The sequence below is a fragment of the Giraffa tippelskirchi genome, chromosome 11, assembly GCF_054371585.1.
Source record: "Giraffa tippelskirchi isolate mGirTip1 chromosome 11, T2T-mGirTip1v1.2.pri, whole genome shotgun sequence".
Taxonomy (NCBI): Eukaryota; Metazoa; Chordata; class Mammalia; order Artiodactyla; family Giraffidae; genus Giraffa; species Giraffa tippelskirchi.
Window position 1 is genome coordinate 11309302 of NC_137285.1, and position 21900 is coordinate 11331201.

Sequence of the window (21900 nt, forward strand, 5' to 3'; positions counted from 1 at the left end):
GCGCCCCATTGGCTATCTCGGCCGTCATGATGATCTCTGATTGGTCAACCCTTACGTCCTTCCCCAGTTAATGCAAGCCTCCCTGCCGCCTCCTTGGAGAGGGGCGGGACAAAGAAGCTCTGCCTCTTTCCCTTCCCATTCTTCCCCCCTTACTCTTTCAGCTTAGCCCTGAGGGAGGCCCGGCTCTTCCAATTGGTGGAGAGTTAGACATACCGTGTTTCTGATTGGTCAGTCCTCCAAACCGAGGAGAAGAAGGAATCGAATGGTGAAAAGGAAAGTTAATCAGACACCGAGTCCCGCCTTCTGAGATTGATGGGTAACCTAGTAACGCGGGTACAGCTATGGTAACCAAGGACAGAAAAACCTAAAGACCACCGAGCAGGTGAGTGATCATATGGGGAAGGGCTGGAGATGTTGGGGAGATGTTGAATGGGGTCTAGTCCTCTATCTTTTGACTCTATGAGGAATCAGCAGTCCCCCTCCCCCCGCCCCACCGCGAGCCCGTCCCTAACTCAGGACCCTGATCTCCAGCCCCTACCTCAGTCTGGACCTCGCTCTCGACCTTCTGCAAAGACGACTGGGCATCCTCTTTGGTGTCTCTGCCTCTACTCTGTCCCTCCTCTTGTCCACTTCATGGTTCCACTTCCTCATCCGTAAAACGTGAATGATACTAGTCAAGTGGAATCACACCAAAGTTAAACTACTTTCAAGTCACGCATAGGTGCTGGGGGTGAGAGAGTAGTTTTATAAGTCACCTACCATTCCATCAACAGCTTATACATCCCAAGGTGAGCATGCAATGAAAGTGAGTGTTTAAATTATGTACCTTTGTACCAATGTTGGCCTTTTGTGCTATACTAACTTTAGACCTCAACTTCCATCCCTGTCCTTAAAATATAATTTCAATTACATACTCAAGACAAAGGGTTTGTTGCAAAGATTAACTAAAACAAAGTAGAATAATGGTCACCAGGGGCTAGGGGAGTGGGAAAAGGGCAGTTATTACTTAATAGGTACAGAGTTTCAATTTGGGATGATGAAAAAGTTCTGGAAGGAGGAGGGTGTTGATGGTTGCATATATAGATATGAATGCAACAATTTAATGCCATTGAATTTAAAATGGTTACAGTGGTAAACTTTATGTTGCTTGCATGCGTGCTCAGTTGCTTCAATCGAACTCAGTCGCTTCAGTTGTGTCTTGACTCTGCAAACCCTTGGTCGGTAGCCCGCCAGGCTCCTCTGTTCATAAGATTTTCCAGGCAAGAATACCTGAGTGGATTGACATTCCCTCCTCTAGGGGATCTTCCCAACTCAGGACTCCAACCCGGTCTTCTGCGCTGAAGGTGGATTCTTTACCGCTGAGCTTATGTATATTTTAACACAATAATAATTTTTCAAAGCAACTATAAAGCTAGACAAAACCATCTATTGCTAAATTAGCACTCTGAAAATCAGAGGTATACAACAAACTGAGAGCTTTTATTCATAAAACCACGGAACTTCAAGTCTGTTCTGTACTTACCTGAGACTTCTCTGATTTCCCCATACTCAGTTCTTATCCGGCATAATAGTTCAACCAGGGTGAGTAGCCCCCTGAAAACCAAGAGCTTCACTGTCGCTGTCTGATGGGGCTCACTTGATTTGGAGGACTGTTGGCTAAAGTGGCAATCTTGGTGGGACGAGGACCGGGAACGCCAGCAGGTTTAGCAGTCCAAGGTTGTAGTTCTATTCGGCGCCAACAGTGGACTGAAAGCTTGGCATCCATGCGGAACCTGATGAGCTGTGTCTTATCTTGACTGACTAGAGGTTACGCGCATGTGCAGCAGAGACCTGCTCGGGCCCAAGCGACTTAGACATCCTTGGCTGTTGGAGCCTGTGTAGACAGGTGTACTGAGTGCACACGGTACTTGCCATCCAAGAATAGAAGTCTTACTGCTTTAAAGTTAGAGCACAACTCCTGACTGATTTTTGGCTGAATATTAAACTATGTGGGTACATAGGTGACCCCTAGGAAGCCAAGTTTTAAAATAAAAAATGCAAAAAAAAAAAAAATTAAGCAGAGATCTCAGTAGCTGCACACCGTGGAGGAGACTGACTTGACAGATTTAGTCCAGCAAGTAAATTACCAAACGCCCAAGCAAAACAAAAACAGCAATCATTAGGAAGAAAAACATACTGTGTTGCTACCAAAAAAAAATTCTTCCCCCTAAGATTTCCAGTGTTCAATAAAAATTGTGAGATGTGCGTAAACACACTCAGGGGAAAAAAGCAGTCAACAGAAACAGTCTCTATGTGTCCCCAGATGTTGGTTTCAGCAGACAAAGACTTCAAAAAAGCTATTATAAATACGATCAAAGAACTAAAGGAAGCCATGTTTAAATAACTGAAAGAAGACAAGATAACAATGACTCATCAAATAGAAAATATTTAGTATCCCAGAATAGATTATGATAAATTAAGGTGTACATTATCATCCCTAAATCAACCACTAAAAAAAAAAACCTCAAAAAATATTTTAAAAATCAATGGAACAATCGAAAGAATGGACTAAAAACATTTAACGCAATAAAAAGCATTTGGTAAATAGCACGGGGACAAAAAAGAAAAGGCATGAGATGAAATAAATAAAAAATAGTAAAACAGCAGATGTAAATCCAACTATATGAATAATTTAATGTAAATTATCAAATGGAAAAAAAACACTCCAATCAAAATAGAGGTTGCCAGACTGGATTTTAGAAATGAGACTGGGGAACTTCTTGGCAGTCCAGTGGTTAGGGCTCATTGCTTTCACTGCCAAAGGTGCAGGCTCAATCCCTGGTCAGGGAACTAAGCTGTGTGGCCCAGTCAAAAAAAAAAGAAAAGAGAAAGAAATGCTTCAAAATAAATAAATACATAAATAAGTGAGACTGAAATATATTCTGCCTACAAGAAATTCATCTTAGATTAAAAGACACAGAAAATAAAAAAATTGGACTCCATGCAAACAGTAACCATAAGAAAGCTGGAAAGGCTAGACTGCTATCAGGCAAAATTGACTTTAAGACAAAAAGAAAATATTACTAGAACAAAGAGGGACCATTTGATATTGATAGGAAGGCTAATACACCGGGAAGATATAGCTGGACTGACCAAGAAAATAGAAGGCACAAATTGTCAAAATCAGAACTGCAGAAACTTAAAAAATTATAAGGAATATGATGAAAAACTTCATGCCAAAAAAATAAGACAACTTGGATAAAATGAATGAATTCCTCAGTTCAGTTCAGTCACTCAGTTGTGTCTGACTCTTTTCGACCCCATGGACTGCAGCACGCCAGGCCTTCCTGTCCATCACCAACTCCCAGAGTTTACCCAAACTCATCTCCATTGAGTTGGTGATGCCATCCAACCATCTCATCCTCTGTCGTCCCCTTCTCCTTCCACCTTCAATCTTTCCCAGCATCAGAGTCTTTTCAAATGAGTCAGCTCTTCGCATCAGGTGGCCAAAGTATTGGAGTTTCAGCTTCAACAGCAGTCTTTTCAATGAACACTCAGGACTAGAAAGACAAATTATTAAAATTGACCCAAGAAGAAAGAGAAAATTTGAATAGACCTATAACGAGTAAACAGATTGAATTAGAAATAGTCTTCCGGAATTCCCTGGCAGTCCAGTGGTTAAGACTCAGTGATTTCGCTGCTGTGGGTTCAGGTTTGATCCCTGGTTGGGGAACTAAGATCCCACCAGCTACACGGTGCAGCCACAAAAAATAAAAAAAAAAATCAAGAAGTGAGTCTTTTCTCTCCACTCAATTGCTAAATTCCCCACCTCTACACACTTCCCTTTTTCCCTGGGAGAAAACAGCTCTGGGCAGTGAGGCCAACGCATAACCTGATTTATCTCTCAACATATAATAATAATAATCATAATTACTCCACTTGAGAGAGAGCTTTTAACCCTCCAATGGGCCTTTCCATCTGTTAAACCATCCTTCCTCCACCCAGCTCCCATTTGATGTGGCTGTGACAGGTGTGTGTTCCCACCTGCAAAAGAGATAAGGGACTTGCCCAGCCTTATTCCAAGAGCCCCTGGCAGGGGAGGATCCTGCACCCAGAGCTCCTAAGACCCAGCTGGTGAATCTGATCTTGATTCTGTAACTGATGGTGGTTTGAGATGGCACCAAGGTCAGCTCATCAGACAGAGTGGGCAAGGCTTGAGCAAGCCTTCCTTTGAATCTGGATAGAGCAATGGACTTAGCATGTGGGAGGGCAAGAGTTTTATAGGGGAGCCAGGCCACTGTGGTCCAGACCAGTGGTTCTCAACCATGAGCCCCCCGCCCCCACCCCACAGGAACACTGGGCAACCTCTGGAGATATTGCATCTCCGACTGATCAGAGCTAATGGTGAGAGAAGGATGCTACTGGTGTCAAGTGGGTAGAGGCCAGGAATGATGCTAAACATCCTGCAACACACAGGACAGCCTCCACAACAAACAATTATCTGACCCAAAATGACAATAGTGTGGAGACTGAAAAACCCTGTTCTACACTGGTATTTTCACACAAGTGCTACACACACACACACACACACACACACACACACACACACCTACCTTTTCCCTTCAAGCCCTAGTTAGTGGAACTGAAAGCAAAAGGAATTAAAAACCAAGATCATTTGAAATACAGAGCATCAGAGGAAATTATCTCTTTGACTTTAGCTTTCAAATAATGGCATGCATTATTTATCCCATCTGACTCTTTTTTGATCCCCTGTACTGTAGCCTGCCAGGCTCCTCTGTCCATGGAACTTTCTAGGCAAGAATACTGGAGTGGATTGCCATTTCTTACTCCAGGGAATCTTGCCAACCCAGGAACTGAACCCGCATCTCTGGCATCTCCTGCATTCGCAGGCAGATTCTTCACCACTGAGCCACCCGGGAAGACCCTAGCAGCAGGTTACATCCTATGGCTAATCAAATGCCTTTAATATAAGGGCTTTTGGATGCACATTGTTGTTTTTTTTTAACCACAACCCAGACAAAGAAATACATTTTCCTCCTCAACCCGGCACATAGCACAAGCCTATTTAAATACAAAAGGATACTTACTACATGCGGTGTGCTCTGATATTTTCTATTTCGTTTATTTTTAATGCTAGTCTCAACAGCCAAACTGATTTCACCACTCACTGAAGGGTCACAGTTTTAAAAAGACTCTTCTGCAACATCTGTCAGTCAGGAAAAGCCAGTGTTTTGCATCTGATAAGATTATGATTTAAATAAATACATATATTTAAGTGGGGGAAGTCTATTTTAGAAAAATCCAAATTCACTGCTAAGAAATTCTTCCTTCTGTCTGAAACAACCAAAGCGATACTATCCACAGTTGCAGAGAACCAGAAATAAACACTTTGAAAGCTACATTGCCAAAAGAGGAATTAAAAATTGTGATGAATTAATTTGTAAGGGGGAAGAGACTGGAAAATGGTGAGCGGTTTAAGTGGTCTCTATCTTCCTCCATTACTTACAGAAAGTTGTGAATAATCCAGAAGCCTGCATAATTAAAAACAGAAATAGTAAAAAGAAGAAAAAAAATGGATCCATGTTGGCTGTTTATAAACCTTTCTGCACAAAAACAAATATATGTTATTTTGAGGAAAAACACATATTCTGTTTTAAGAAGTATTCAAATGTCAATATTACATCATATCATTTTGGAAGTCCACCTAAAAGCCCAACGTGATTGAGTCTGGACTTCATGTCATGCTCACAACAGTTTTATCAAGCATGGGGTCTGTTACTGTCCCCATGTCACAGGTGAAAGTGAAACTCTAGCTCAGTCATGTTTGACTCTTTGCAACCCCTGGACCATAAGCCTGCCAGACTCCTCTGCCCATGGAATTCTCCAGGAAAGAATACTGGAGTAAGTTGCCATTTCCTCACCCCAGCCAGGAACTGAACCCAGATCTCTTGCATTACAGGTGGACTCTTTACCATCTGAGCCACCAGGAAATGTCACAGGTGAGGAAGCCAAAGATGCTTAGAGACATTAATAGGCTTACCTAAAGCCACAAAGCAAGGAAGTGGCGATCCCCTAGGACTGAACTTCAAATTTGTCTGACATGAGAACCCCCAAACTTAATCACCATGCAGTGGGCTGATGTTTTCCTGTTCAGATTCAGAGATAAGGGCCCAGAGGGTTAAATGAATTTGCCCAGGGCTATAGCCATGGCCAGTAGCCAGTAGAGAGTTATTCATTATAAACCTAACCAGCAGCTTGGAAATCTGTCCCACGGAGCGCATTCTGTCCCAACCTCAGACACTATTCAGAGTCCTCTGTCTCCAAGGTGCAGGGTAACACTGGAGCCTGCGGTCACAGAGCCATCTCCACCGGTGAGATTCAGTCTGTTACTACCGCCAGTGTTCATGGCTCCACCTCCAGCCCAGGAATCTTCTGCAAGCCGGAGGCCATCCAGGGAACACGGGTTCTCAAAAAGGACAAGAGAGGACTGAGTAATCCTTCAAAAGTGGCCATAGGGGGACTTTCCCTTGCAAAAGAGTCGGCCACGACTGAGTGACTAAACAACAACAACAACAACTGCTTGCTAATCTTGCTTTTTAAGGACAGAGACCTGGTCTCAGACTCATCTTGCCTGGGACCCAGTATCTAGCTGGAATGAAACAACATCAGGAGGTAGACATTGTTATCTTCTGTTTAATTGAGTTGAAACAGATTTTCCAGTTACAGCAGAGATAGAAAGTTTCCTTTTTAATGAGAAGTACTTAAGAGTGAAAGTGTACTTAAAGAAAATAACTGAGTTGATAATAGCACAGCCTGGTCTAGAGATCTGGTAGAAATCACAAAGGTGACATTCCAGTGAGAGGGATTTGGGCGACACTGAGATGGAACCAGCCATCATGAAGGTATCTCTCGTTACCCATCTCTGTGGTGTCATGCTGTCCTATGGCCCCCGTGTCATCATCAGTTACATGGTGTGTCTTGGTAATTCACCAATAATACCTGTCCCCTGAGAAACCTGTATGCGGGTCAAGAAGCAACAGTCAGAACCCTCTATGGAACAACTGACTGTTGTTCAGAATTGAGAAAGGAGTACCACAAACCTGTTTATTGTCATGTTGCTTATTTAACTTATATGCAGAGCACATCATTTGAAATGCTAGGCTGGATGAATCACAAGCTAGAATCAAGATTGCTGGGAGAAATATCAATAACCTCAGGTACGCAGATGATACCACTCTAATGGCAGAAAGTATTGATATTTGGCAGAAAACAACAAAATTCTGTAAAGCAATTATCCTTCAATTAAAAAATAAGTTAATTTTCAAAAATTTAAAAAAAAAAAGTGAAGAGGAACTAAAGTGTCTCCTGATGTGGGTGAAAGAGGAGAGTGAAAAAGCCAGCTTAAAACTCAATATGAAAAAAACTAAGATCATGGCACCTGGTCCCATCACTTCATGGCAAATAGAAGGGGAAAAGGTGGAAGCAGTGACAGATTTCCTCTTCTTGGGCTCTAAAATCACTGCAGATGGTACTGCAGCCATGAAATTAGAAGACAATTGCTTCTTGGCAGGAAAGCTTTGACAAATCTAGACAGTGTGTTAAAAAGCAAAGATATCACTTTGCCAACAGAAGTCTGTAGAGTCAAGGCTATGGTTTTTCCAGTAGTCATGTACGGATATGAGAGCTAGACAATAAAGAAGACAGAGCACCAAAGAATTGATGTTTTTGAATTGTGGTGCTGGAGAAGACTCTTGAGAGTCCCTTGAACTACATAGACATCAAACCAGTCAATCCTAAAGGAAATCAACTCTGAATATTCATTGAAAGGACTGATGCTGAAGCTGAAGCTCCAATACTTTGACTACCTGATGTGAAGAGTTGACTCATTGGAAAAGACCCTGATGCTGGGAAAGATTGAAGGCAGAAGAAGAGGGCGACGGAGGATGAGACAGTTGGATGGCTTCACCGATTCAATGGACATGAGCTTGGGCAATCTCCGGAAGATGGTAAGGGACAGGGAAGCCTGGCATACTGCAGCTCATGGGGTCTCGAAAAGTCGAACAGGACTTGGTAACTGATTAACAGCAGCAACAACAAAAAGTTCCAAAGTATGTGAATGCTTGACTCCAAAATATCAAAATCAATGAAAGGTGATTCAAAGCTTACCCTAAAATGATTTAGTCTGTCTCCCTCACCTGCTTTTTTTTTTTTTTTTTTGGCCATTCAGCTTGTGGGATCTTAGTTCCCTGACCATTTATCGAACCCAGGCCCCTGGCAGTGAGAGCACCGAGTCCTAAACACTGGACTGCCAAGGAGTTCCTAAGAGTTAGTATTTAAGTGACATTCCTTAAAATGAGATTCCCCTCATACCCACCCATGCACCCAGTGCCCCCCAACACACACACCCCCACCCCCACCCCCCCACACATACACAAGCACTCTGTCTCTCTCTCCAGTTTGTTTTTTCACATCCTTTGACTTCTCCATGGACTAGCACTGGATTTGAGGGTATTTGTAGGTGTTGGATTTTCTTCTCCTTTTTCTCCCCAGGGGAAAACATACATAATTTACCTCAAACCTTTTTTTTTTAAACTCCAAAATGTTCCGAGAGGGAAAGTAATATAACATCTAACCAGCCCATTTGAATGAAAATGAGGTATAATTTGCATGATAAAGATATATCTCCATTTATAAAGTTCAGCAGCAGAATTAATGACAAATAAAGGGATGATCCAATTAAAGTCCCCCACCCATTAACAGCAGTGCTTCACTCTCGGGGCAGGAATTTTAAAAGGAGAGGCTTGTGTTGGAAGCGATTTAAATATTAAGGTTGGTGGCATTAAAAAGGACATGAAGTGATCACATTAGAATTCAAGGAAAAGAGATTCTCCAGTGATTTTTGTCATCAGAAGTCAGATGCATTTCCCCTGTCCCAGTTCCACTGGCTTTTTCTTCTTCACTCAAATGAGCTGTCAGGAACTGATGGGTGTCATCATAATCAAAGAAAATAAGTTTGCCCTTTAAAGCAAAAGAGGTAATTTGGCTGAAAGCAAATTGGGAACATTTTCTTCAACACTGCATTCGATGCCACACTCTAAAGAATTCAATCATTCTGATTTATGCATGAGAGCTTTGGGGGACAATGGGGAGACGTGCCTTCATGAAACATTCTGTTCACATCCATCCTGTGGCTGGAGGTGGGGGTGCAGATATCCTTTATCCCCAGAGAGGCTGAGGAAGCTCCATGGCCATCCCTAAAATATTATTTTCAGGAGAAGCCTGAAGCAACTCACAAGATTTATTAAGGAGCAGGAAGCTGGTGGGAATCAAAGAGATGCAAGATAGAGCACCTCCCTCTCAGTCCTGTGGTTAAGATTCCGAGCTCGCAGTGCAGGGGACATGGGTTCAAAACCTGGTCAGATCCCACATGCTGCACAGCATGCAGCCAAAAAAAAAAAAAAAAAAGCGAGAGCGAGAGAGGATTGAACAGATACCTCCTGTTCAGCAAAGCAAAGAGTAAACAGAAAGAAGCAGAGGGAATCCAAGAAACAAGAAACACCTAAAGGGCCAAAGAACATGAAGAAAGGCAGCCATATCAGGTGCTAAGCAACTGACAACACAACTTCATCCCCTCCTTCCATAGTTGCTGAACTTTCACGTGTGCCTGTTCCATATCCCAAACTAGGTTATAAACTCTGGGAGGACAGGAAACACCTTGCATCTTGTTTAATATCCCTTGGGGCTCAATATATACCCAAATGGATGACTACTCAGACGATCTTTCTTGCCGGGAGCAGCAGCAGACGTAAGCAGACCAGTTAAAGAACACTTTAATCATCAAACAAGCAATATCAAGGCCCCTGCTCAGTGGCAGAGAGGCTGCTGAGAAGGAAAGACTGGGAGCTCTCAAGGGTGAACATAGATAACTGGGTGGTACGTTGGATGAGGGAGAGAAGGCAGAGTTCGGGTGACACTCAGGTTTCTGGCTTGAGCAATTCGGGTGGCAGAATTGCTGACCATCCAGACAAGGGGTACTGGATGGACAAGGCGAGGAGTGGAGACGTGGTGGGGTCCATCTTTGACACAGTATGTTGGGCGGTCCAGCCGATCCCGGCCATCTGGATCTCTGAGGAGGGGCAGGGTGGTGGGAGATGCAGACTGGGAAACCACTGAAGTCCTGAGCTTAGGATTTCATTTTCCTCCAGATTATAATACTCATTATTTATCAAGAACTCACAGTGTCCAGGATCGTGCCAGAAACTTCCCCTGTGATGATTCCTGTCTAATGACTGAGGAAGCCCAGGCTTAGTGGGATTAAATAGCCAGCCCAGGGTCCCGCAGCGAGGATCTGAAACTCACATGGGGTTGCTGCTCTTAGCCATCCGGCCATATAGGCAACACCAATGACTGATTTCTGACTGCCACCATAGGTTTGTTTTTTTTTCTGAAAGTCTTTTAAACTTTTAATTTTGTAGTAATTATAGATTTACAGAAAAGTAGCAAACATAGTACAGAGAATTCCCCTGTAACTTTGGTTCAGCTCCCCCAGATGTTAATATCTTACATAACCATGGTTTGTCAAAACTAAGAAATTAAAATTGATACAATGCTAGGAACTAAACTATCAACTTGATTTGGCTATCATCGGTTTTCCTACTAATGTCCTTCTTGTGATCCAGGAGCCACTTCAGTATACATTGTTGCATCTGGCAAAACAGTTTTTCTGTTTTTTTTTTTTAAGTATTTATTTATTTGGCTGTATCAGGTCTTGGCTGTGACACACAGGATCTTCATCACGACACTCTGGCTTCTCTCTAGCTGTGACATGGGCTGAGTTGCCCCCTTGGCATGTGGGATCTCAGTTCCCCGACCAGGGATTGAACCAGAGTCCTGAGTCCCCTGCATTGGAGTGCGGATTTTTAACCACTGGACCACCAGGGAAGTCCCTAAAACAGTATTTTTTTTTTAAATATAGTTTTAAAGATTGAAGTATACTTGACTTACAATATTTGTCAGTTTCAGGCATACAGGACAGTGGTTCAGTTTCATATATACACATATATGTACAACTTTTAAGATTTTTTTTTCCATTATAAGTCATTACAAGATATTGAATATAGTTCCCTGTGCTGTACAGTAAATCCTTGTTGTTTAACTATTTTACATACAGTGGTGTGGATCTGTAAATTCCATACTCCTAATTTATCCCCACTCCTGCCTCCTTCCCCTGTGATAAACAGAAGTTTGTTTTCTATGTCTGTGAGTCTGTTTCCGTAGCAAAACAGTTTTCTAAGTTGTGCTTTGAAGTCATCGGTCATCCCCACGTCGATTTTTTAAAATACACTCTTAAAAGCCAATGCAGATACTCTGTGCTTGCCATAGTGCTGTTCGCTCTCAGCACTACTGTTTGCTGGTCTCTCTTCTGCTCTGCCTCGGCTGCCCACCCCGGCTGGCTGCATTGCCTAGGCTCCCTGGTCAGCTGGTTTCCCCCTGGATTTGGTCAAGAGGAGGTGCTGGTGATAGACTGGAAGGCTGGACGAAGGGAGGAACCAGATTTCCACCCCTTCTCTCTGCTTTGGGCTGCATTTCCAGCAGAGGCCACAGCTCCACTGGGGCTACAGGGACTCCTGGACAGGAAATGGCTGTGGCTCCAGCTTCCTCCAGGGGACCCTGATCCCCAGACCTGCCCCTCCTCCTCCTCCTCCTATGTGGCTTCCGGCCATTGACAATTGCTGGGTGGCTTCCCCTTCATGTCACTGGTGTGCATGCTCAGTCATGGCGGACTCTTTCCAACCCCACAGACTGTAGCCCGCCAGGGTCTTCTGTCCGTGGGAGTCTCCAGGCAAGAATACTGGAGTGGGCTGCCATGCCCTTCTCCAGGGGATCTTCCTGACCCAGGGATCTGACCCACGTCTCCTGCTTTGGCAGGTGAATTCTTTAACACTGAGCCACCTGGGAAGCCCAAGTTGTGTTTAAATACTTAGAATGACGTCTGTATTCCTGCTTGGCCCCTGCCTGACACATGTGCCTGAGACCCACCTCTTCATTTGGTCCCCTTACCCTTGGGGCCCTGACACTGTCACGGAGCTAAAAACTGCTTTCCGTGTGAGGTTCTGGGTCAAAGCTGCAGAACATCTAAGGCGAACTCTCCACGTCAATAGTTTACAGCTGTTGTTGGCCACACCAGCGTGACCCTGGTGATTGCCTTCTACTTCCTTTTGCAGGGTGGCCAGACATAATCAAAGCAGGAGGCCCAGAGAACCTACCCAAGTCTCAATCTCTCAGGGCGTGCAGAGGCAAAGCTCATAAAATGGCTCTGGACGTCCCCGCCGTGGCCCCCCTCTACCAAGGTCCTGACATCAACAGAATACGGCTGATGGCCCAGACAACCAAGAAGCTCACCACCCCGCCGAAATCCCTAACCCCCGCCAAGACCAAACTCACCACCATCGAAACCAAAAGGATCATGTCCGTCCTGGACGAGACCATCCATAAGGTGGAGCTGGTGAGCCTGCTGTCCCACGCGGCGTCTGAGTCCAAGGCTTCGGACGGAATGGTGGGGCCGGACATCGCGAAGGCAGTGAGGGAGCACGAGGACCTCTGCCAGGTCCTCCTGGACCGAGTCAGTTACCTGCAGGAGGAAGAAAGGAAACTGCAAGAGGCGGAAGAGTTCGAGGATGAAGCGTGGTTCCGAGAGCGCCTCTTCACCATGGACGTGCAGAAATCCCACCTCCCGCCGCTGATGCGGGAGATCAAAGAATCCACCAAGAACGTCGTGAGACTCCTGCTCAGTAACCCCCAGGCCGCCAGTCTGTTGCAGGCACAGACCCTGGGCAGGAGCGAGGAAGCCCAGTGTTTTATCGATAGCCTGGTAGAACTCCGAGGTTTCCTGTTTGAGAAGTTACTCACCAGTCCCATGGAAGCCAGAGACAAGATCCAGTTCATCCAGGACATCACCCGACGGAATCGGAGGAACCAAGAGATCATCGACACCCTGGAAAATGAACTGGCCGCCTGTGTGAGGAACAGGAATGCGGAGGTATCAATACATGGTACTGGTCAGATTATAGTGGGAGCCCCCGGAGAGAGGCCCCAAGTCTTTTGGCAATTGAGGTTTCTTCCCTCCACGATTTAAATAGTTGTTTTCATTCATTTGCTCCAAAAATATTGTTTTGAACACTCACCAGGTGCCAGGTCTTACAAATAATGAGTCCACATGGTCCCAGCCTCATGGAGTTCATGAGAGTGAAGGCAGGTCTTAAAGAGCTGATTTAATTAGTCTTGAGAAGTACAAGGAAGGGTTAACTGCAGAGTACTATAAGAGAGTGTTATAGGAGGACTGAACTTGGACCTCAGGGACATGGAAGCCGTGACTTTAAGAAAGAGAGGGTGTGAACCAGGCGGGTGAAATAGAGAGGGACTTTCCAGGCCAGAACTGGATAATAAATATTTAAGACTTTGCTGACAGATCACCTTTGAGGCCTATTCAAGGAATGTGATCTTTGTCCTAAGAGCAGGGGGCAGGGATGGAAGCTCTAGAAGAATTTTTAAGAGGGGAAAGTATAACATGATCCCAACTTAATAACCATCTGGGGACACCTACTATGTTATTCTATTTTAAAAATCATTTTTGTTCATTTATTTATTTATTTTTGGCTGCCTGAGCTTGGTCTTCGCTGTGCCTGTGGGCATTCTCTGATTGCAGTGAGCTAGGGCTCCTCTCTATTTGTGGTGCGCCAGCTTCTTATTGTGGTGGCTGCTCTTGTGAAGAACAAACTCCAGAGCATAGGCTGGGAAGCTGTGGTGCTTGGGCTCAGCTGCCCCACAGCATGTGGGATCTTCCCAGACCAGGGATCAAACACATATCCCCTGCATTAGCAGGCTGATGCTTACCACTGGACCACCAGGCAAGTCCTATGTGTTATTTTTTACATACGTTTTTTCACCAACATCTTACAAAGTCCCTGGAGGTGATGTATAAGTATAGGTTTAGCTGCTAAAACAAAGAGACCCCAAATAATAGGGGCTTAGTCAATCTGGAGACGGATTTCTGTTTAACAGAGAGCCAGCACGGAAATTCTGCTTCGTAAACTTGTCAGGGGCCCAGGTTCCTTCTGGCTGGCTTCTCTGACATCCCCCAGATGAGACTTCTAACCATGGACCCAAGAGGCTGTTCCAGCTTCCCCCAGTCATGTTGTCACTGGTCCAGCCAGCAGGAAAGAGGAAAGCAGAGAAGGGGGCTTTGACCTGCTCTTTTGGGCCACCACCTGAAAGTGGCATTCATAGAGTTCTTAGCCAGTGCTAGAGATGCTGGGGAAGTGGTCTGTAGCTGGGGCCAGGTTCCCAGAAAAACATTTTGCTCTACACCCTTGCCAGGGAGAGCAGGTCCTGGGGGACAGCTGCCACCTTTTCATCGCCCTGTGATAGATGAGAGACCAAGGCCACTCTCCCTCCCCGGGGCAATGGTTTCCTGACTTGGTCCTGTTCGGCATTCATTAGGGCTTGTTGATGACTACTTGTGTGATGATTTGATTGGGGTCTGGCTCCCCCACAAGAGGACAGGGATCTTGTCTCTCTCAGCCCTCCGCTGTGTCCCCAGCAGACCTGGCATGAAAAGCAGACATGCAAATTATTTGGTGAGTGGAGAGATGACAGGCTCCTGGGAGCGCAGTCAGAGGAGGTCATTCAGAGGTTGGAGGGGTGTGACTTAGGGACAGGGACAGGACCACCCCCTGCCAAGTGTCTTTGTTGATCTCATTCAGGTGGTGGAAAACAACTTGGGGCTGCCAAGTTGGACAGATCTGGGTGGGCAAATTTCATCAGGTCATTGGATCTCAGTATAAAATGAGGGGGTGACACCAATAAGGCAGGTTTCGGGGGTCCACAAAAGAAGCTCTGACTCCTCATAGTACTGCCTGCCTTCAAACCCAGCACCTGAAGGTTGAAGGCTTGCCCACAGGACTGGCTTGCCTCAAACCCCCTTCCCAACTCCACCTGCCACTCCGAGTCCAGGAAATGAGCTCAGACCCACCGCGGCCCCGCTGCCAGCTGCCCCCCAGCCCAGGGCTGCCGGCCTGAGCCAGCCACAGCACCGGTGTGTTCAGAGGGAAACCCTAGCACTTGTGATCAGTCTTTGGAGCTTATTTATGGAACAGCCCCAACAGCCCCGCCCCCAACCCTAATTCCTGTTTTAGAACCCACTGAGGGGAGGAGCCAAGCCAGGTCCTCAAGGGAAGAACTGGGTGGCATTCCCTGTGCTGGGTATTTATCTCGAACACCTTCGTGCATCACTCCAGGTACCTCTGCTAACTGGGTACTTCCCATTGCGCCTCAGGCAGGAGCATGGAGCTCTCAGACATCTCCTCCTGTGGCCGGGCTCAGGCACGCTGAGCCCTTGGCTCCCGCCAGGAAATAGAAGGTGGTGGCCACATACGCGGGCTCCAGATGGGACAGACCCGGCTTCAAATTCCAGCTAAGCCGCACAACCCCAGACAAACTCAACCCTTCCGTTTCCCCATCTCTAGGCAGGCAGTCCCGACTTCATCCAGGGCCAGGGGTAGGACTGGGCGACATACTAATGCCCCTCCGCCTCTGAGAGCTGCAGGCACAGCAGCCTCTCCTGCCACGGTGACCCATGATCGCGGGGGTACACTTGAGGGTCTCTCTTCTTTCCGGTCCAGGTGGAGAAGGAGAACTTTGTGACCCAAGAGCTGAAAAACCACCTCTACCAAGTGCTCAAGTTCTCGGAGAACAGCCTCCTGCGCACCAAGCAGGAGGCGGAGAAGCAGCAGAAGGCAGACTTCCGGGCCTCGCAGGCCAGAGTGGCCAAGATCCAGCAGGAGATCCTGCTGCTGCAGTCGCAGTTCCACAACCTGGTCATGGAGAACCGGGAGGCGGAGCAGGCGCTGAGGAAGGTGCCCTGGGGAAGCGGGACGGCGGGGGCAGGGGGGCCACCAGGGCAGGAGGGGGCAGAAGGAGGACCAGGTACCCGGCAGAGGAGCCGGGAGGGGACTGGGGGCAGAGAGAGGGGGTCCCACTACATGCCAGCTCTGTGACCTTCAGCAAGTTCCCAAGCTCCTCTGAGCCCCACAGGGAGGATGACACCCACCCATCCTGCCTAGGAAATGAAGGCACATGGAAACCTCTGGCAAATCCCTCAGCTCCCTCCAAGCCTTAGTTTCCACATCTTGAAGACAACCGTGATTGAATAGGCCTTAATGAGTTATTACGAGAACTAGATGAGATGGTGAGTAGAGAGCTGATGCCCAGTAGGTGCTCAATAAGTATCCTTTCTTCATCCGCCTTCTCCCTCATCTCAGCCAGGACCCAGGCCCCGCAGGCACCCAATTTGCTATGGACTCCGTTTCCTCACAAAGGGCACCCTTGCTATCACTTGTCGTCACTTTGTCTTCATTTCACAACTCTTTCGAGAATCTGCTGGAAGACCTGGGCCGCTCCCCCATGAAAAGGCACAGGTGCGCCTGCACACAGGAGTGGGCAATTTTTGGGTCACAGGCTCCCTGAAGCCAGCCTGTGCATGGTGCGCAAGTTAAGAACTTTTACGCTGTACAGACCGTGTGTTTAGTCGCTCAGTCGTGTCCAACTCTTTGCAATACCATGGACTGTAGCCTGCCAGGCTCCTCTGTCCATGGAATTCTGCAGGCCAGAATACTGGAGTGGGTTGCCATTTCCTCCTCCAGGGGATCTTCCCAACCCAAGGTTCAAACCCGGGTCTCCTATATTACAGGCAGATACTTTACCATCTGAGCTACCAGGGAAGCCCATAAGAACTAAGGAGCCGATTTTTAAAAATTGAGGTGAAATTCACATAACAAAAAAATATAACCACTTTATTCAGTGGCACATAGTATTCACAGTGTTGTACAACCACAACCTCTCTCTAGTTCCAAAACACTTTCATCATCTCCAAACAAACCTTATACTCATTAAGCAGTTTCTCCCCCATTCCCCTTCCCCAAGCCCCTGGATACCACTAATCTACTTTCTGTCTCCATGGATTTGCCTGTTCTGGACTCTTCATGTAAATGGAATCATAAAATATGTGGTCTTTCTAGCATCTCCTTTTCAAGGTCTGCCCACATAGTATCTGCCAACACGTCACTCCTTTTTATGGCAGAATAACATTGCAGAGTTCCAAAGAATAGCAAGGAGAGATAAGAAAGCCTTCCTCAATTATCAGTGCAAAGAAATAGAGGAAAACAATAGAATGGGAAAGACTAGAGATCTCTTCGAGAAAATTAGAGACACCAAGGGAACATTTCATGCAAAGATGGGCTCAATAAAGGACAGAAATGGTAGGGACTTAACAGAAGCAGAAGCTATTAAGAAGAGGTGGCAAGAATACACAGAACTGTACAAAAAAATCTTCATGACCCAGATAATCATGATGGTGTGATCACTCACCTAGAGCCAGACATCCTGGAATGTGAAGTCAAGGGGGCCTTAGAAAGCATCACTATGAACAAAGCTAGTGGAGGTGATGGAATTCCAGCTGAGATGTTTCAAATCCTAAAAGATGATGATGTGAAAGTGCTGCACTCAATATGCCAGCAAATTTGGAAAACTCAACAGTGGCCACAGGACTGGAAAAGGTCAGTTTTCATTCCAATCCCAAAGAAAGGCAATGCCTAAGAATGTTCAAACTACCTCACAATTGCACTCATCTCACATGCTAGTAAAGTAATGCTCAAAATTCTCCAAGCCAGGCTTCAACAATATGTGAACCATGAACTTCCAGATGTTCAAGCTGGTTTTAGAAAAGGTACGGGAACCAGAGATCAAATTGCCAACATCTGCTGGATCACCGAAAAGGCAAGAGAGTTCCAGAAAAACATCTATTTCTGCTTTATTGACTATGCCAAAGCCTTTGACTGTGTGGATCACAATAAACTGTGGAAAATTCTTCAAGAGATGGGAATACCAGACCACCTGACCTGCCTCTTGAGAAAGCTATATGCAGGTCAGAAAGCAACAGTTAGAACTGGACACAGAACAACAGACTGGTTCCAAATAGGAAAAGGAGTACATCAAGGCTGTATATTGTCACTTGCTTACTTAACTTATACGCAGAGTACATCATGAGAAACACTGGGCTGGATGAAGCACAAGCTGGAATCAAGATTGCTGGGAGAAATATCAATAACATCAGATATGCAGATGACACCACCCTTATGGCAGAAAGTGAAGACACACTAAACAGCCTCTTGATGAAAGTGAAAGAGGAGAGTGAAAAAGTTGGTTTAAGGCTCAACATTCAGAAAACCAAGATCATGGCATCCGGTCCCACCACTTCATGGCAAATAGATGGGGAAACGATGGAAACAGTGGCAGACTTTATTCTTTTGGGCTCCAAAATCACTGCTGATGGTGATTGCAGCCATGAAATTCAAAGATGCTTACTCCTTGGAAGGAAAGTTATGAGCAACCTAGACAGCATATTAAAAAGCAGAGACATTACTTTGCCAACAAAGGTCCGTCTAGTCAAAGCTATGGTTTTTCCAGTAGTCATGTATGGATGTGAGAGTTGGACGGTGAAGAAAGCTGAGCACAGAAGAATTGATGGTTTTGAACTGTGGTGTTGGAGAAGACTCTTGAGAGTCCCTTGGACTGAAAGAAGATCCAACCAGTCCATCCTAAAGGAGATCAGTCCTGAGTGTTCATTGGAAGGACTGATGTTGAAGCTGAAACTCCAGTACTTTGGCCACCTGATGCAAAGAACTGACCCCTTGGAAAAGACCCTGATGCTGGGAAAGATTGAAGGTGGGAGCAGAAGGGGACGACAGAGGATGAGATGGTTGGATGGCATCACTGACTCAATGGAGATGAGTTTGAGTAAATTCTGGGAGTTGGTGATGGACACGGAGGCCTGGCGTGCTGCAATCTCTGGGGTCGCAAAGAGTCGGACACGACTGAGTGACTGAACTGAACTGAACTGAACTGAACATTCATTGTATGCACAGGAGCTGATCTTTTAAAGACAAAATTAGAGCACATTCCTCTGCTGTGTCTAAATCCATGCAACAGTGAGCATCCCCTCCCCCTTACACTAGAAACCAAACTCCTTCCGCTGCAGACCCTCCCTCTGTGACACAGCTTCTCACTCTGAACTCACTGGGACTATGCTCCCCCGTGGCCATGCCATCCCAGCCACACAGGCTCAGGTGCCTATTCTTTAAACATCACAAGCGTGTTCCCACCTCAGGGCCTTTGCACCTGCCGCTCCATCTGCATAGAATGTTCTGGAGCCAGACAGCTGGCTTCAAATCCGAGCTCTAACCACCCATTAGCTCCATGATCTTAGGTCCAGTGAGACAGCACTCGTGATCCTCCATGCCCTCATCTGTGAAATGGAGAACCTACCTTGTGGTGTGGATTCAAGTAGGCGAGTAGGTGAGGCATGACATACTGCCTGCTGACGCAGAGCAGGCTCGGTGCCGTCCATTGTTACTATCAGTCCATCAAACAATGACTAATTGAATTTTTTTTTTTAGAAAAAATATAAAGTGGAAACAGAAATTGAGAACTGGATCCAGAAATATGATTCGGAGATGAGTGAAAAGCAGGTATTTGTCTGTCTAAGTCTGTCTCAACTGTGTTTCCCAAGATCCTCTAGGAATCGGGGTGAGGGGGCAGGGGAACAGAAACCCTTGGATGGTCCATGGTCTATGCCAAGTTCTGGGCCTCCCTAGAGTGACTTCCCTGTCCCTTCCTGAGGCTCAAGGGTTTGTCTAGCCTGGGGCAATGAGGGGAGCAGTGGCAAAGGAAGGAAACGGAAGCTGCCAGCCACTAAGTTGTGTCTGACACCAGATCCAAAGATCTAGGCTCCATCTAGGGTCAACATCCCAGGCTCCCTGTCCCCTCCTGTTCAGCTCCCTCTAGCAGTCCCACCAGCCAGGACTCATCCATGCTAGATTCAAGCACCAGTTCACCTCCACCACTTCAGTCAGTTACCCAGGAACTTTCCACCAAGTGCTTGAGATGGGCCAGGTGCCAGCCTCCAGCAGTAAAGAACCTCCCATTGTCATCTGGAGGTGCTACTCTAGTGGCACTTACGTCACTGTGTGACCTTAAGCAAGGGGCTTGACCTTGGATTCTGCATGTGATCAACATAAGCAGTAACACCCAGGCTGGACCATGGTGGGGATTCCGTGAGGCAGTATTGTCACAAGTGCTCGTACAACACAGGATCTGGCCTGGAGCTGGTGCTCAGGGAACAGCAGCCTATAAAACAGGGGTGCCCTGAGGCCTCCACTCAGCTCTGTGATAACATCAGTGGCCCAGAGCCCCAACTTTGGGGCCAGGAAGGCCTGGTGAGGACTGGAGAGGACCTTAGCCTCTGAGTGGTCTGCTGTCAGGCGTGCTGTCAAGAGAAGGGCGACTCGGGGTCTGTCTGATCCCCAGTGCTCTAGGAAGGGGGAGACTGGAGGCTGTGCTCATTTCTCTGTTCCCAGTGAGGGTGGTGGGTTAATGATGGCAAAGACAGAGTCCACTTAGCTCTGCCTCCTCTGGAAGTACTTTGCTTCTAATAGATGCTTGGTGGGAAGGAGGGAGGGAGGGAGATAGGTGTGAATTACAGCAGGAGAGGCTGTGGTTAGTTAAGGTAGGGAAGCACTGTGGGGTTCGGTCACCTGAAGAAGGTTGTCTCTGGGTATCTCTGTGACATGCACAACATAGATGGCAGCGACTGGCATATTTTTAAATGTCTCCACTGTGTGCCTGGCGCCACCATCTAGGACATTGCATCTAGCCCAACATTTAATCAGGGAAATAGTTCCCAAGGTGAAGCCCCTCAAGACGCGGCCAAGCTGAGATCAGAAGCCCAGTCGGCCCAGCTCACAAGCTGGATGTTTTCCTCATTCCTGAAATTATTTCAGCCGGGCCTCACACCGCAAGCTGGGAATGGATCGCCATCCCCTCTATCCTTCCCATCCGGGCCTAGGATGCAGACAAGCTTAGCGTTGGCTGCCATGGTTGGGGGCGGTGGCGCCTGCAGGGAGGCAGGGAGCATGCGCACAAGAGGGTGGAGACGGAGCTCTGAGCCTGGCGATGGCCCACCTGCTCCCTGCCTCTCGCCCCAGGACGAGTACGAGGAGCTGGACATCATCCACAAAGAGGAGCAGCTCCAGCTGGAGGAGCTGAAGAAACGGTACGACGTGCTGGTGGAAGAGTTCTCTCAGATCCAGGCCGAGCGTGAGATCATGACCAAGAAGAGGTTGGAAGACGAGCAGGAGATGGTGCGCATGGTGCGGGCCGCCACGCTCATCCAGGCCCTGTGGAAGGGCTACCTGGTCCGTTCCATGCTCAAGTCCAAGAAGAAGAAGCGGGGCAAGGGCAAAGGAGAGAAGAAGGTCAAGCGCAAAGGAAAGGGCAAGAAGTAAGTCCTCCCTCTGCGCTCGCCGTAATCTAACCTCTCACCGGAGAGCCAGTCTATGAAGCCCCTGGGATGGGGAGCCCCGTGGTTTATGACTTTCACGCTTTTTCAAAATTAAAAACCATTGTCAAACACAGCCTACAGATAAAGTTCATTTTCCCCAGGGCCCCTGGGTGTGTGTCCACGCTGTAGATGCTTTGTCCATGGCCGGGGGGTGCGGTGGGGGTGGAGAACAGGCAGGATGGATGCTCAGAACCATCCCTTCCTTTGGCCTCCATGGGAAGCTGGACCCTGGGCTGCACCCCTCTCTCCTGCCCGCCCCGGTCCCAGACCAGAAGTTGCCGTGACTGCGATGGATGCTTCACCGGCCAGGACAGCTGGGTGTGGGTCATAGCCGCCGCCAAGGGCAGGCGGGGCAAGCAGAGAACTCTTAGAGGGACAGGGAGGGTTTTGGGCTGCCCTCAGTCCCTGCTCTGGCCAACCGCACATTGCCCTTGTTTGGTATTCGG

At 47.0% G+C, this 21900-nt stretch overlaps 1 protein-coding gene across 2 annotated transcripts; it reads left to right on the plus strand.

Moving 5' to 3' along the window:
- Positions 1-305: 305 nt before the first annotated feature.
- DRC10 (dynein regulatory complex subunit 10) lies at positions 306-21527 on the plus strand. 2 transcript variants are annotated; one of them, XM_081546378.1, is made up of 5 exons: positions 306-788; positions 12225-13039; positions 15681-15914; positions 19512-19583; positions 21099-21527. In XM_081546378.1, exons 2-5 carry the CDS (start codon positions 12311-12313, stop codon positions 21396-21398), a joined length of 1335 nt encoding a protein of 444 aa, XP_081402504.1. In that variant the 5' UTR covers positions 306-788; positions 12225-12310; the 3' UTR covers positions 21399-21527. The 2 variants fall into 2 exon arrangements, with proteins under 2 accessions (XP_081402504.1, XP_081402503.1); XM_081546377.1 differs by having other exon boundaries at positions 306-382.
- Positions 21528-21900: the final 373 nt, after the last annotated feature.

Bases quoted from the DNA above. Each gene is read 5' to 3' on its own strand.
- DRC10 (XM_081546378.1), top strand. From the start codon at position 12,311: ATGGCTCTGGACGTCCCCGCCGTGGCCCCCCTCTACCAAGGTCCTGAC. The intron at 13,040-15,680 runs GTATCAATACAT...TTTCCGGTCCAG, and splicing joins TGAGGAACAGGAATGCGGAG to GTGGAGAAGGAGAACTTTGT. The intron at 15,915-19,511 runs GTGCCCTGGGGA...TTTTTTTTTTAG, and splicing joins CGGAGCAGGCGCTGAGGAAG to AAAAAATATAAAGTGGAAAC.